Raw genomic sequence first — 16503 nt, 5'->3', positions numbered from 1 at the left:
CCAACACTGTGTTGAATAGGAGTGGTGAGAGAGGGCATCCCTGTCTTGTGCCAGTTTTCAAAGGGAATGCTTCCAGTTTTTGCCCATTCAGTATGATATTGGCTGTGGGTTTGTCATAGATAGCTCTTATTATTTTGAGATACGTCCCATCAATACCTAGATTATTGAGAGTTTTTAGCATGAAGAGCTGTTGAATTTTGTCAAAGGCCTTTTCTGCATCTATTGAGATAATCATGTGGTTTTTGTCTTTGGTTCTGTTTATATGATGGATTAACGTTTATTGATTTGCATATGTTGAACCAGCCTTGCATCCCAGGGATGAAGCCCACTTGATCATGGTGGATAAGCTTTTTGATGTGCTGCTGGATTTGGTTTGCCAGTATTTTATTGAGGTCTTTGCATCAATGTTCATCAGGGATATTGGTCTGGAATTCTTTTTTTTTTTGTTGTGTCTGCCAGTTTTTGGTATCAGGATTATGCTGGCCTCATAAAATGAATGAGGGAGGATTCCCTCTTTTTCTATTGATTGGAATAGTTTCAGAAGGAATGATACCAGCTTCTCCTTGTACCTCTGGTAGAATTCGGCTGTGAATCTGTCTGGTCCTGGACTTCTTTTGGTTGATAGGCTATTAATTATTGCCTCAATTTCGGAACCTGTTATTGGTCTATTCAGGGATTCAACTCCTTCCCGGTTTAGTGTTGGGAAGGTGTATGTGTCCAGGAATTTATCCATTTCTTCTACATTTTCTAGTTTATTTTTGTAGAGGTGTTTATGGTATTCTCTGATGGTAGTTTGTATTTTTGTGGGATCAGTGGTGATATCCCCTTTATTATTTTTTATTGCGTCTATTTGATTCATCTCTCTTTTCTTCTTTATTAGTCTTGCTAGCAGTCTATCAATTTTGTTGATTCTTTTCAAAAAACCAGCTCCTGGATTCATTGATTTTTTTGAACGGTTTTTTTGTGTCTCTATCTCCTTCAGTTCTGCTCTGATCTTAGTTATTTCTTGCCTTCTGCTAGCTTTTGAATGTGTTGGCTCTTGCTTGTCTAATTCTTTTAATTGTGATGTTAGGGTGTCAATTTTAGATCTTTCCTGCTTTCTCTTGTAGGCATTTAGTGCTATAAGTTTCCCTCTACACACTGCTTTAAATGTGTCCCAGAGATTCTTGTATGTTTTGTCTTTGTTCTCATTGGTTTCAAAGAACATCTTTTATTTCTGCCTTCATTTCGTTATGTACCCAGTAGTCATTCAGGAGCAGGTTGTTCAGTTTCCAAGTAGTTATGCGGTTTTGAGTGAGTTTCTTAATCCTGAGTTCTAGTTTGATTGCACTGTGGTCTGAGAGACAGTTTGTTATAATTTCTATTCTTTTCCATTTGCTGAGGAGTGCTTTCCTTCTAACTACACGGTCAATTTTGGAATAAGTGTGATGTGCTGAGAAGAATGTATATTCTGTTGATTTGGGGTGGAGAGTTCTGTAGATGTCTGTTTGGTCTGCTTGGTGGAGAGCTGAGTTCAATTCCTGGATATCCTTGTTAACTTTCTGTCTCATTGATCTGTCTAATGTTGACAGTAGGGTGTTAAAGTCTCCATTATTATTGTGTGGGAGTCTAAGTCTCTTTGTAGGTCTCTAAGGACTTGCTTTATGAATCTGGGTGCTCCTGTATTGGGTGCATATATATTTAGGATAGTTAGCTCTTCTTGTTGAATTGATCCCTTTACCATTATGTAATGGCCTTCTTTGTCTCTTTTGATCTTTGTTGGTTTAAAGTCTGTTTTATCAGAGACTAGGATTGCAACCCCTGCTTCTTTTTGTTTTCCATTTGCTTGGTAGATCTTCCTCCATGCCTTCATTTTGAGCCCATGTGTGTCTCTGCTCGTGAGATGGGTTTCTTGAATACAGCACACTGATGGGTCTTGACTCTTTATCCAATTTGCCAGTCTGTGTCTTTTAATTGAAACATTTAGCCCATTTACATTTAAGGTTAATATTATGTGTGAATTTGATCCTGTCATTATGATGTTAGCTGGTTATTTTGCTCGTTAGTTGATGCAGTTTCTTCCTAGCCTTGATGGTCTTTACAATTTGGCATGTTTTTGTAGTGGCTGGTACCGGTTGTTCCTTTCCATGTTTAGTGCTTCCTTTAGGAGCTCTTGTAAGGCAGGCCTGGTGGTGACAAAATCTCTCAGCATTTGTTCGTCTGTAAAGGATTTTATTTATTCTTCACTTATGAAGTTTAGTTTGGCTGGATATGAAATTCTGGGTTGAAAATGCTTTTCTTTAAGAGTATTTAATATTGGCCCCCACTCTCTTCTGGCTTTTAGAGTTTCTCCCAAGAAATCAGCTACTACTCTGATGGGCTTCCCTTTGAGGGTAACCCGACCTTTCTCTCTGGCTGCCCTTAACATTTTTTTCCTTCATTTCAACTTTGGTGAATCTGACAATTATGTGTCTTGGAGATGCTCTTCTCAAGGAGTATCTTTGTGGTGTTCTCTGTATTTCCTGAATGTGAATGTTGGTCTGCCTTGCTAGGTTGGGGATGTTCTCCTGGATAATATCCTGCAGTGTGCTTTCCAGCTTGGTTCCATTCTCCCCATCACTTTCAGGTACACCAATCAGATGTAGATTTGGTCTTTTCACATAGTCCTGTGTCCAGAATTGGTGGGTTCTTGGTCTTGCTGACTTCAAGAATGAAGCCATGGACCCTCGCGGTGAGTGTTACAGTTCTTAAAGATGGTGTGTCTGGAGTTTGTTCCTTCTGATGTTCATACTTGTCCGGAGTTTCTTCCTTCTGGTGGGTTTGTGGTCTCGCTGGCTTCAAGACTGAAGCTGCAGACCTTCACAGTGAGTTACAGCTCTTAAAGGGGGCGCGTCTGGAGTTGTTGGTTCCTTCTGGTGGGGTCGTGGACTTGCTGGCTTCAGGAGTGAAGCTGCAGACCTTCACGGTGAGTGTTACAGCTCTTAAAGGTGGCGTGGACCCAAAGAGTGAGCAGCAGCAAGATTTATTGTGAAGAGCAAGAGAACAAAGCTTCCACAGCATGGAAGGGCACCCGAGCGGGTTGCTGCTGCTGGCTCCGGCAGCCTGCTTTTATTCCCTTATCTCGCCCCACCCACATCCTGCTGATTGGTCCATTTTACAGAGAGCTGATTGGTCTATTTTACAGAGAGGTGATTGGTCTGTTTTGACAGGGTGCTGACTGGTGCATTTACAAACCTTGAGCTAGACACAGAGTGCTGATTGGTGCAATTACAATCCTCCAGCTAGACATAAAAGTTCTCCAACACCCCACCCGACTCAGGAGCCCAGCTGGCTTCACCTAGTGGATCCCGCGCTGGGACCGCTGGCAGAGCTGCCTGCCAGTCCCGTGCCATGCACCCACACTCCTCAGCCCTTGGGCGGTCGATGGGACTGGGCACCTCAGAGCAGGGGGCGGCACCCATCGGGGAGGCTTGGGATGCACGGGAACCCACAGGGGGTGAGGGGGGCTCGGGCATGGTAGTCTGCAGGTCCCAAGCCCTGCTCCGCGGGGAGGCAGCTGAGGCCCAGCGAGAATTCGAGCGTGGCACGAGCAGGCCGGCAGTGCTGTGGTACCCGGTGCACCCTCCACAGCTGCTGGCCCGGGTGCTAAGCCCCTCACTGCCCAGGGCCGGCAGCACCAGCCGGCTGCTCCAAGTGCAGGGCCTGGTGAGCCCATGCCGAGCCAGAACTCATGCTGGCCCACGAGTGCCACGCACCTCTCCCTCCACACTTCCCAGCAAGCAGAGGGAGCTGGCTCCGGCCTCAGCCACCCCAGAGAGGGATCCCCACAGTGCAGTGGTGGGCTGAAGCGCTCCTTGAGCATAGCCAGAGCAGACGCCGAGGCCGACGAGGTGCCAAGAGCAAGCAAGGGCTGCTAGCACTTTGTCACCTCTCAGTCCCATATTTCTTGGAGGCTTTGTTCGTTTCTTTTTACTCATTTTTCTCTAAACTTCTCTTCTCACTTCATTTCATTCATATGATCTTCAATCCCTGATACGCTTTCTTCCACTTGATCAAATCAGCTACTGAAGCTTTTGCACGCATCATGTAGTTCTTGTGCCGTGGTTTTCAGCTCCTTCAGGTCATTTAAGGACTTGTCTACACTGTTTATTCTAGTTAGCCATTTGTCTAATCTTTTTTCAAGGTTTTTAGCTTCTTTGCAATGGGCTCGAACATCCTCCTTTAGCTTGGAGAAGTTTGTTATTATCTATCATCTGAAGCCTTCTTCTATCAACTCATCAAAGTCATTCTCTGTCCAGCTTTGTTCCATTGCTGGCGAGGAGCTGTCTTCATTTGGAGGAGAAGAGGCACTCTGATTTTTAGAATTTTCAGCTTTTCTGCTCTGGTTTCTCCCCATCTTTGTGGTTTTATCTACCTTTGGTCATTGATGATGGTGATGTACAGACGGGGTTTTGGTGTGGATGTCCTTTCTGTTTGTTAGTTTTCCTTCTAATAGTCAGGACCCTCAGCTGCAGGTCTGTTGGAGTTTGCTGGAGGTCCACTCCAGACCCTGTTTGTCTGGGTATCACCAGAGGAGGCTGCAGAACAGCAAATACTGCAGAACGGCAGATGTTGCTGCCTGATCCTTCCTCTGGAAGCTTCGTCTCAAAGGGGCACCCAGCTGTATGAGGTGTCAGTCGGCCCCTACTGGGAGGTGTCTCCCAGTTAGGCTACTCAGGGGTCAGGGACCCACTTGAGGAGGCAGTCTATCCGTTCTCAGAGCTCAAACTGCATGCTGGGAGAACCACTGCTCTCTTCAAAGCTGTCAGACAGGGACTTTTAAGTCTGCAGAAGTTGTCTGCTGCCTTTTGTTCAGCTATGCCCTGCCCCCAGCGGTGGAGTCTACAGAGGCAGGCAGGTCTCCTTGAGCTGCGGTGGGCTCCACCCAGTTTGAGCTTCCCAGCCACTTTGTTTACCTACTCAACCCTCAGCAGTGGCGGACGCCCGTCCCCCAACCTCGCTGAGGCCTTGCAGTTCGATCTCAGACTGCTGTGCTAGCAGTGAGTGAAGCTCCGTGGGCGTGGTACCGCAGAGAAGGTTAATTTTTTGGTGGGTAGTCAGGGCAGGCATCTGAAGATGGGAGGCTTACACTGAGATGGATTTAAAAGAAAAAAAGAAAAAAAAGCAGCCATATGGCAAACTGATATTCTTATGGCCACTTAACAACCATGAGGCCTGAAAGAGGAATTGTCCAAAGGCCAGTGGAACTGAAATGGAGTAAGGGGAAGAAGCTACATGAGACGAGGTGGCAGAGCAGGGGCTGGCTCCGCTGTGGATTTCGATGCCACGGACAAATTTTACTCTTTATTCGAAATGTAATTAGAAGTCATTAAAGGGTTTTCGAATGTGGAAGAACAAGATCTGATTGACAGTATGGAAGCTTACCTGGGTGTGGAGAATGGGAAGGATGGGATAAGAGTGGAAGCAGCACGATCTTTGTGGTATGCCAGGGCAGCTCTGGCAGGATGGGGCCAGGGGCCTCACGCACGCCATGTGTGGTGCTGAAAGCGGTGGAAACTGCAGCTGGGTTGCACTTGAATAAGAGAAAGGAATGGTCTCAAAAAAGATCCTCAGGGGTCTAGTGCAGGGGTGTCCAATCTTTTGGCTTCCTGGGCCACACTGGAAGAAGAGGAATGTCTCGGGCCAAACATAAAATACACTAACACAAATGACAGCTGATGAACTGAAAAAAAAAAAAAATTGCAAAAATATCTCGTAATGTTTTAAGAAAGTTTACAAATTTGTGTTGGGCCCCATGCAGCTCACAGGTTGGACAAGCTTGGTCTAGCATGTAGTGTTGGGTAGATGGTGGTGGCATTTACTGAGATGGAGAAGATAAGGGAGGATGAGGTTCAGGGGAAATCAAGAATCCCACTTTGGAATGTTAAACTAGAGGTGGCAATGTGACAGCAAAAGGAAATGTCAGGAAGGCAGCTGGATATGTGAGCCTGGCCCTCAGAAGAAAGCGCTGGGCTAGAGAAAGTTGTGAGCCAGCGGAGCATACCTGCCTAATAAAGTCATGGGACTGGATAGAAATCACCCCTAGGGTGGGAGTGTTGATAGCAGAGGGGACCCCGGGACAGCCCCAAGAGAATGGCAAGCCTTACTAATTTTATAGAGAATGAGCATCTAGCAAAGGAGACTGAGAGGAAATAGCCGCTAGGGCAGGAAGAAAACCAGCAGAGACCCACCATGGCTTAAGTGAGGGGAGCTCTTTAAGAAGGAAAGAGTAGCAGATCAGTGGGGTGTTGCCTGAGAAGGGCCCTGAGATGGGCTTGGCTACATGGAGGTCTATGAGTTGGGTAAAGGCTTTATCTAATTAGCCGGGACAGACTGTAGACTGGAGCAAGTTGAAAAGTGAGAGAATGGTGACTCTTTTCAAGAAGTCTTAAGGTGAACAGGGGCAGAAAAGCATTCTTGTAGCACCTTACCTTGAAATGACCTTGGAATGGCCAGAGCCTGGCAGTGATCTTAGTTCTTCTACACTCACCAGATGTGTCCCATGTTGGCAAGTGTCTCCATATTCTGCTCTAAGGCTTGAGTCTAAGATTTTTCCTTGAAGCTAATGGCTTCCAAACCCCTTAACATTTCAAGTCACTTCCAGTTTGTTTGTGTGAAGCTTTCTCTTTAAGAGTTAGTGGTCAGAGTACTACAAATAGATGTGTCCATGGAAAATGACTTGTGGCATCAAGAGCATCTGTACCCTGAGATGGAAAACGGAGAAGCTGAAGGATCATATTATTCATTTGTTTGCTAACTTTGCCACAGACTCATTTGCCCTGAATCTACAGTTCTGAATCTTGTAAAACTTCAAGTTCCCAATGCTTATCCTACCACTAGTTAGAGCTGCTAGACTATGTAACCCAAAAGCAGCTTTGGGTACAATCCATAGCTCCTGGTCCATTTCCCACTTAAAGGCCACCAGGGGAAGTTTCCTGTTCACTCACTGATTCTTCCTTTGGTTCTCTCTGTAGTTTGTGATTATGAGGATGGGATTTGGGGTCACACTTCCTGGTTCAAATCCCAGGGCAAGATACTTAATGTTTCTGGACCTCCATTTCCTCATCTGAAATGGGAGTAACGACACTTAATTCAAAGGGCTGCTAGGAGAATCACTAAAGCAAAGGCTTAACAAATAGCCATGACTGCTGTCATGCTGCTTTTCATCCCTGCATGTGGAGGGTGACTTATCTAAGCCCACCAGACGTTCCACATGACGGCGGCCTGGAGGTTGCACAACTGTCTCCTTTCCTTGGAATATCTCCAGAGCCTAGCACTGTGCCCTGCTCATGATAGACATGGAGTGAGTGTGGCAATGGCTGGGGGGCTTATTTTTAACCAGGGGGCTTATTTTTTATTTGTAGTTCACAAGAGTTTGGTGATACTTTTATGTAGACTTGCTTCTTTGACAAAATACTGTGTCAGCTACTAATCTGACAGGCCCACATCCTCACATGCTTTTCTGCCCTGAATATAAATGAGACAACTGAAATGTTGGCAAATTAACTGTAACCCTAGTGTGAAACTGATTTTTGTTCCTTTGTAGCCGGATTGAGCACCTCAAATCCCAAAATGACCTCCTGACCATAACCCTGGAGGAATGTAAAAGCAATGCCGAGAGGATGAGCATGCTGGTGGGAAAATACGAATCCAATGCCACAGCGCTGAGGCTGGCCTTGCAGTACAGGTAGGAAAACAGCGCGAGGCACACACTGGGATGTTTGGAGCTACTTCAGGGTAGAAGTGCATCCAGAGTAACCTTCAGAATAAAAGCAGGAAATAGGCTTTTAGAAGGCATATCTGGCAGTTTGGACCAAGGCATATCTGGCGGTTTGGACAGCAAATAGCTAAGAGTAATGAATATGATGTTAGTAAACAGGTATATTTCTCCTAGCATATTCATCTTAAATATTATTTCATTTAGGTACTATCACTCAAAATATCGATTTTTTTGGCATGTTACATATTCATTTGTTCTTGCAGATTTTTATTCATGTTCATATGTAATTTACGTTGTTATAAATCTAGTGCATTCTAGTTCTTCATTTTGTCGTAGTCTTAAAATGTTGCTTTTAATAGTCTCTATTCTGAATGGCTGTAACCCCTCCATCAAGTTTTCATATTGTTAATTTATTCACTTTTCTAAAAGACATTTAGACTTTTGATATTAAAAATAATTCTATGATGAATAATTTAATGCAGATAAGATCTTCATTCTTTTGAATATTTTCCTCTGGATAAAATCCCGAAGCAGGAATTGTAGGTCAAAGGATATGAATATTTTCCTGACTCTTCAGGCATGCTGCTGATTTTTTGTCATGAAAACAAGTCAATTTAAATAACTACAGTTCACTCATTGGTGAGCAAGTGGTAATTTGAATGGGCCACTTTTTTTTTTCTGCCTCATCACTTTGAAATTTATCTGTTTTTAAATTACTGCTTGTTTAAAGCTGCAAAACTATGCCTTATTATTATCATCATAGGTTTCTTTTATTAGTGTTACCACTTAAGCTTATTTGCCAAGGCCTCAGAGTAGTTGACTGTATCGTACACTTAGCATCCTCTAAAAAGTTCGGTATTGTTTAAGAAACATTCTTGTTTATTCAGGAAATTATCAAAGCAAAATGAATGAGACCAAAGCTAGAGAGCAATCATTCTGGTTTACAGACAGCAAAGCAAGCAGATAATCCATCTGTGATAACCCTTGAAGCTGGTTGCTGTCCACCCACAATCTGCCTTTGAGCAGAAAGGTCTTTCTCCACATTAGTACAACCTCATGGATAAGGAAATGTCCTCACATCTCTGGAATATGAACTGCCTTTGAAACGAGGAGCTGGTATCACCTAGGGCTAGCATTTCAGCCCTTTGTCTTAACTCTTAGTAAAGGACAATGAAAATAAAGTCAGTTGACGCTGGGCGCGGTGGCTCACGCCTGGAATCCCAGCATTTTAGGAGGCCGAGGCGGGCGGATCACGAGGTCAGGAGATCAAGATCATCCTGGCTAACACAGTGAAACCCCGTCGCTACTAAAAATACAAAAAAAAAAAAATTAGCCAGGCATGGTGGTGGACGCCCGTAGTCCCAGCTACTCAGGAGGCTGAGGCGGGAGGCTGAGGCAGGATAATGGCGTGAACCTGGGAGGCGGAGCTTGCAGTGAGCCGAGATCGTGCCACTGCACTCCAGCCTGGGCGACAGAGCGAGACTCCATCTCAAAGAAAAAAAAGAAAGAAAAGAAAGGCAATCAAAGCAAATTGTCTGTTGACTAAATGAAGCAACATATCCCCTGTTCAGCTTGAAGAAGCTAGACAGTTACTTTCTTAAAGAGGAAATGTTCCTACTGCAGGCATATTATCTGGGACCCTGAGGATGCTGTACACATGTTCCACCTCCTCTTGTGTGGACGTGGGCCACTTGGGTCTCAGGCTACAGGAAAGGGACTGTTGTTTGATATTTTACCTTGTTTGCCCAATGAATGTTGGGCACAAAGAAGAGTGACTATGTTTCCTCCTCCTAGAAATCCAAACTCAAACTCTTGTCAGAGCTTTTGTGAAGGCCTAAGAATGTTTCATGAGACATTTTAAGCACTTAGTTTTATGAGAATCTAATAGAACTTTTCTGTGATGGTGGAACTGTTCTCTACATGCACTGCCCAATATGGTAACCACTGGCCATGTATGGCTATTGAACATATGAAGTATGGCTACTGCAATGGAGGAATGGACTTTTTCATTTTATTTAACTCAGAATATTTTCTATTTAAGTAGATATTTGTGGCTAGTAGATACTGTATTGAATAGTGCAGGTCTAGGTCAAAATCATCTCCTTGTGGGATGTTATATCAGCTACCTATTGTATGACTAATCACTTACTGCATCACAGTTTCAAGGATCAGGAACCTGGGGGTGGCTTATTAGGTGGTTCTGGTTCAGGGTCTCTTGTGAGATTCTGGTCAAGCTGTCAGCCAGGGCTGTATCATCTGAGACCTCAGTGGGGGATTGGAGGATCTGCTCTAAGAAGGCTCACTCACTTGGCTGTTGGCTGGAGGCCTTAGTCATTACTCACCATGTGGACCTCTCCATAGGGCTACCTGAGAATCTTGAAGACACAACAGCTGGCCTGCTCCGGGGAGGATGGTCCAAGATAGTGAAGTGAGAGAGAGTGACCAAGATGGAAGTCAGGGTTTTTTAGTAAGCTAATTTTGGAAATGACCTACTGTCACTTCTGTCACACAGACCAACCCTGGTACAGTGCGGATGGGGGACAGCACAAGGGTGTGGACACCAGGGTGCCGGCTCAGCGGGACTACCTGGAGTGGCCTACCACAAGGGAATCACATGGTCCTTTCAGGTGGTCACTGAAGGGACGACACATTTGCCTCTCCCACCTTTATTGTTTCTCTTGTATTTTTCCAGAACCAAGTTAAAGGTTTAAAAATAAAAAGGCCAAATGAAAGAGCAAGCCACTGGCCCTGTCCTGGGAATGTTCATGGGTGGTTTCCTTGCCTGTGTGGAGAGTGAGGCCGAGACAGCATCTGAGCTGCCTCCTGCACAGAAACCGGCGCCACATTGAAGGTGTCCGCTGTTCTTTGCAAGGGCTGAAGCCCCATGTGCTTTGTTTCAGCGAGCAGTGCATCGAAGCCTACGAACTCCTCCTGGCGCTGGCAGAGAGTGAGCAGAGCCTCATCCTGGGGCAGTTCCGAGCGGCGGGCGTGGGGTCCTCCCCTGGTAAGTGTCTCCAGAGTCCCTCTTCCTCCTCTTGTCTCCCTGCCTCCTTTGCTTCTGCCCCTGTCTCAGCAACTGGCATTGAATCATCTCCCGACAACACAAAATTTGGTTGTCAAGTGTGTTTTTCGTTTTTCCTCATGACTGAATGGGTAAATTGTTTATGTTGAATGCAGCAAGAACTGGAGTGGAAACAGAATAACAGACAAGTTAAAACAAGACTTCTTAGGAGCTGCATTCTCCTGGGCTGACAGTGGGGCCAGATGGAGCTGAGGCCGCATCAGCGATGAAAGGGGCCAGCGTTTCTGCAGCTGTCTCTCTGATGCCTGTTGTCAAGGCACATGCTGCTGCCACATGGCCTTCACTTCATCTCGTTTCATTGGCTGAGCTTCTCCAAGTTTACCTCTTTGAGTAGTAGTTGTGTTTTTTGTTTGTTTGTTTTGAGATGGAGTTTTGCTCTTGTTGCCCAGGCTGGAGTGCAATGGTGCAATCTTGGCTCACTGCAACCTCCACATCCTAGGTTCAAGCATCCTCCTGCCTCAGCCTCCCAAGTAGCTGGGATTACAGGCACATGCCACCACGCCTGGCTAATTTTGTATTTTTAGTGGAGACAGTTTCACCATGTTGGTCAGCCTGGTCTCGAACTCCTGACCTCAGGTGATCCACCTGCCTCAAAGTGCTGGGATTACATGCGTGAGCCACTGCGCCCGGCTTTTGAGTAGTTTTGAAACATGGGTTTCCCCTGCCAGGTCTCCAGGTGTCTTACGAACAAAGAAGAAGTAGTTTCACCCCCTGCTCATGTCAGCATCACAGAATGCTCGCCCACCTCGCTTTCCTGTGCCTGTCCTTCCCCCAGCCCAGGGATGCTGTGCCCTGTTGGCCTGACCTGTACCTTGAGATCTGCACTGCCTACTCACTTCTGTCCCTCAATTTTGAGTAAGGTGGAAGGAGTATCTAATTGGAACAGACACAAGCATGTCATTCTAGGAAGCGGCAGCATTTGCTAAAACGTGGCCAGTGATTGTGGCTCCGAGCCTGCAGTGATGTGGGGAGGACTGCAGTAGAAACAGTGCTAAGAGGAAAGAGAGACCCAAGGAGAAAGGTGGCCGTCTCTCCATGCAGAACTAAGCCCCGGACACCCCCTTAGCCTTCGGAGAGGCAATAGCAAGTAAACAGAAAGCCAAGGTGACCAGGTCTCTCCAGAGCCAAAGATGGGTGGTGTGGGCAGGCCAGGCATTCCCATGTGTGATAGCCAGGCCTCTGTCATGGACTGGCTTTCTGCTGTGAGCTTCCATTAGGACTTGTCCATCCAGGACACACCCTTCAAAGAAAGTCACCATCCAGGCACCTTCTGAATGCACCTTCCTGTCCTTCTTCCCCGCTCCTCCCCCCTTGTCTGGGGGCTCACTTTTTCACTGAACACTCACATGTGTTTCCTCCTTCAGTTTCGACTTGCGCAGGAATCTGAAGCAAAAGTGAAGGAAGGAAGGTATCCTGGGTGTTAATTTCCTGCTTCATATCCAAGTGATCCAACAAAGGAGCGCACCTTCATTTGTATGGAGAGTGATGCTCTGATCCTCCCTCTGGTTTTTTTTAAATAGTATTACCAGCCCAGCCCAGAAGTAGAAACTCTGCCAGCATTTCCATTAGAAACCTCATTTTTCAGGGTCTTTTAACTGAACCATAAAACTTTATTCCTCATATGAAACAGATCCTAAAATGATCTTGGCCTGCTGTCAGGATTTTTTAAAATTAATATACGTATTAAGAAAAATGACAAATTAAAGGAAAAAGTCAATCATATTTCCAGTTGGTATCAGAGGAGTGTCTTAACCTGTTCAGGCTTCACAAGGTACCTTTCATTAGGCATGTACCTACTCAGTGCAGTTATTTGGTGTAGGAGCTGAAAGAGCTTAAATAAATCTGCCTTTTAAATATTCAAAATCAATAATGAAATGCTTTGTATTTACCTAATACTGGGAAGTTCATGTATACATTTATAATACGAGCCAGTAAGTAATGTCATGCCTAATTCCAAATAGCAGTCATTGGTGAGATGTATGTAAAATGTCTTATTTGTGGAGAGAAGAGAGGCATGAAGTTTGTCAGAGAAATGACAGGAGGGAGTTCCAGGGATTTTTGGCCTGCAGAATGGGTCCACCCCATTTCCTGCCCACTCTCCATAGTACTGAGGGCAGGCTTGATTTTTAGCAGTTCCCCATTAAGCCTCGCCCTTGCATTCCGCTGACAGGAGTGGCTGGCCCATCATACTGTCCCATCATGCCACCCATCATGCCTTAGAGCTGTTGCACAGCAAAGCAGGAACTCATTTGTGACATGCATCCACAGTCTCTATGATTGTGGGTCTTTTCTTTTTTACTTGTTGATGTCACAGGCATTCATTCTGTTCATTCTTTCATTCACAGGTGCTTTAGGCTAGTGGTTTTCAAACTGGTCTGGGAAGCTGGAGGAGTTTCTCTGGGCCTCGGCAGTGGGGTTGGAGGGTGGGACTCTGAGTGTGTCTCCCACTTCTGCCCACTTCATGCAATTCCGCATTTACCTTTTTTGTATGTTAGGATAGCATTTTGTATGATTTGGTGTAAGATTTCATTAAAAAATATTTGGAAAAGCATGGATCTATGCTGTACAGGTAGCAAACCAGTGATTTGTTCAGCCAGCACAGTTTCTGTTTTGTTTTGTTTTATTTTTTTAAGGCTTTGTTTTTTTAGAGCAGTTTTAGGTTCACAGCAAAACTGAGAGGAAGGCACAGAGATTTCCCATATGCCTCCAACCCTCAACATGCACGGCCTCCCCCGTTTTCAGCGTCCCCCACCAGGGTAGTATATTAGTTACAAGTGATGAACCTACAGTGACACATCATCACCCAGAGCCCATAGTTTACATCAGAGTTCATTCTTGGTGCTGTACGTTCTATGGGTTTGGGCCAATGTATAACAACTTGAGTCCACGGTTACAGTATCATACAGAGTAGCTTCACTGCCCCAAAAGTTCTCTGGCTCCACCTATTCATTCCTCCCCCAACCCCATCCCCTGGCAACCATTGCTGTTGCTGTTGTTCTTGTTGTTGTTTTGGAGACAGGGTCTTGCTCTGTTACCCAGGCTGTATTTGAACTCCTAAGTTCAAGCAGTCCTCCCACCTCAGCTCAGCCACCCATGATCTTTTCAATATCTCTATAGTTCTGTCTTTTCCAGCACAGTCTTTAAACACAATAGGAATGTGAACATTTTGGGCAGGGACTTCACTGCCTGGTCTGTGCGAGTGCCCACCACACCCTGATGTTCTGCACTAGCCCACTGACCTGGCTCCTGGAGGCATTTGAGTTCATGCCGATTACCAAGCCAAGAGAAGGGTCAGGGGTGGCATCGGTACCTATAATACAGAGCCAATCTAAAGCTCTTGTCTGAACCATTAGTTTTGTCTCTCTTGCCCCCACACAGGGCTCTAACCAAAGCTGTAGACATGTGGAAAGATGGCACAGTTTTGCCCTAGTTTCTCCCTCCCTCATTCACAGGGAAGTGCCAATGCACAGAGGAATGGCCAAATGGTAGACTTGTGGCTGAATGGGAGGAGAAGCCAGGAGCCTGGATCATTAGAAAAATCAGAGCGTGTTAGAGCTGGAAACAGAAATGTGGTGATCCCGTTGGTTAACTCCTACACTTGTCCCTGAGGCCAGTGGAGCCCAGAGAAAGAGCAGAGAAATACCTTCCCACATGTAGCTTCTAAGTGACAGTGCCAGGCCCAGAACACAGATCTTCTCTTCGGCTGGGCACTGCCAATTCCCTTCCACAGTGCCACCTCTGCCCTAAGTAACAGAGTTAATTATGCATAGTCCCTCCCAGGCGTGCCTTGTCCAGGCCTATGTTGATTAATCCGTTGGCTTCTCTGCCACATAGGAGACCAGTCGGGGGATGAAAACATCACTCAGATGCTCAAGCGAGCTCATGACTGCCGGAAGACAGCTGAGAACGCTGCCAAGGCCCTGCTCATGAAGCTGGACGGCAGCTGTGGGGGAGCCTTTGCCGTGGCCGGCTGCAGCGTGCAGCCCTGGGAGAGCCTTTCCTCCAACAGCCACACCAGGTAATGCTTAGCCTTCTGCTCTGGGGTGGGCGTGTGTCCACATGGCATCTGTTCACTGGACTTGGTGTGCAGTGACCCAGCTCTTGGGGACTGTGTGGCTTGGGAAAAGGCAGACATGGCTTCTGGCATGCAGCCTGCTCCATCCAAAAAGGAGTCAGAAGATCAGAACAGAAGAGCTAGAAAGTGGCCCTCTCACTTTGCCAATGTGGAAACTGCAGTCGAGATTGGAGAGATTTGCTGTGGAAAGTGGTAGAGATGGAATGCAAACCTACCTTTCTGTCAGATCCATTTTCTCTGCATTGTTCTGTTCTCCATTTCTTTATAAGTCTTCATTTCCAGGAAGCACTTAGGGTAGCCAAGAGCCGTTTGCTTCAAATGGTCCCTCTGGTCCCAAGGCCCAGCCCAGCTCATCCTAGTTCCAGACATCACTCTCCTGTCTTCTTGTGCCTCCATCCTCTATAAGCTCTTCTCAGGCAAGAGCCTCTCCTCTCATCTCTTTTGCCTCATGGAATGATGCCACATTCACAGCACGTGCTTACAGGCACTCAGTCATGAACCTGAGGTCAAGTTCACTGTCTGTGAATCTAGGAAATTAAAGTGGGTGCTTGAAAAAGGAAGCTAGGAAGAGAGCGGCGAAGACCTTGCAGAGCATAATTTGCTGAAGTCATTTCATTCTTCGGATGGGAGTGGAGAGTCAGAATGAAACCCTTTCTACTTACCTTCTCATTTCTTGCCACCAAAGCCCTAAAAACATGAATGCCTTCCCTTTATTTACCAGTCCTCAGTTTAGAAGACACTTTGTTAGAGATTCTTACATAATTGCCAAATCGTGAAAGACTTGGAAGGGTAACTTACTCCATTTTCACAGGTTAGGAAACCTTGGCTCAGAGATAATGTCAGTGACCTGCCTGGTGATAAGAGGGAAACCTGGATGGGAACCCGGGATCTTAGCACCGAGCATATTGTTCTTCCCACATTGGATCTCATGACATAACAAAACAGTGTCTACTTGCAGACTAAGTGACCAGAACTGCATAAAGATAGATTGACTGTTGAGAGCCAGAGGAGAAATACTGATGCTTTCTTGGTGCTGGAAAGCAACTTAATGTTCCCCTCCCTCTTTCTCCCCTGGTGGGACCCGCCATCTACCTTAGTGCTTCCATTTACCTGTACTGGCCCAGGTGTCCCAGGAGAGGGAACATGGCCAGTAATGCACTCAGCCAGGTGCCCACAAACAAAAGGGACTTGATTCTTCTTTACTTTAACAACAATTGTCTCATTCAGTGAAGCACAGATTATAATTTTTTTTCATAAAACTATATTCTACTGTGTAAACACAGAAAGCAGATGCTTTTCTTAATGACTCTTCCAGATGTGTATAATCTATCATTTGTGTGTTTATTTAGTATAGAAATGTAGTTCTCATGTTGTCAGTGATGCTGTGTTGTTTTATTAGTGAACATAAGAGTTTGCTTGACAGGAAATGTGTGCTGTTTCAGTAGCTTATGAGGTTTGTGCTACAGATCATTTGCTCAAACCTCCCTACCCCCAAAAAGAATGTTGTGGTTTTATTCTGAATCAGAGACAAATTTAGAACCAGTCAGGAGGGAGAACAATTTTATCACCATCTATTTAGCTTTTGAATATTTGTTAGAAGTACTTGAA

The 16503-nt window shown here is 45.6% G+C and overlaps 1 protein-coding gene across 5 annotated transcripts in view; it reads left to right on the top strand.

Moving 5' to 3' along the window:
• Positions 1–16503, top strand: part of MCC (MCC regulator of WNT signaling pathway) — a 463570-nt gene that overhangs the window by 408117 nt on the left and 38950 nt on the right. For all 5 annotated transcript variants that reach the window (XM_009449469.4, XM_063810572.1, XM_063810574.1 and 2 more), the window contains 3 exons: positions 7565–7705; positions 10639–10742; positions 14655–14838. In XM_009449469.4, the coding sequence (XP_009447744.3) occupies positions 7565–7705; positions 10639–10742; positions 14655–14838 (429 nt within the window). The remainder of the gene's footprint in view (positions 1–7564; positions 7706–10638; positions 10743–14654; positions 14839–16503) is intronic.

Source organism: Pan troglodytes, chromosome 4 (assembly GCF_028858775.2).
Source record: "Pan troglodytes isolate AG18354 chromosome 4, NHGRI_mPanTro3-v2.0_pri, whole genome shotgun sequence".
Taxonomy (NCBI): Eukaryota; Metazoa; Chordata; class Mammalia; order Primates; family Hominidae; genus Pan; species Pan troglodytes.
This window is presented reverse-complemented; position numbering and strand designations above follow the sequence as displayed.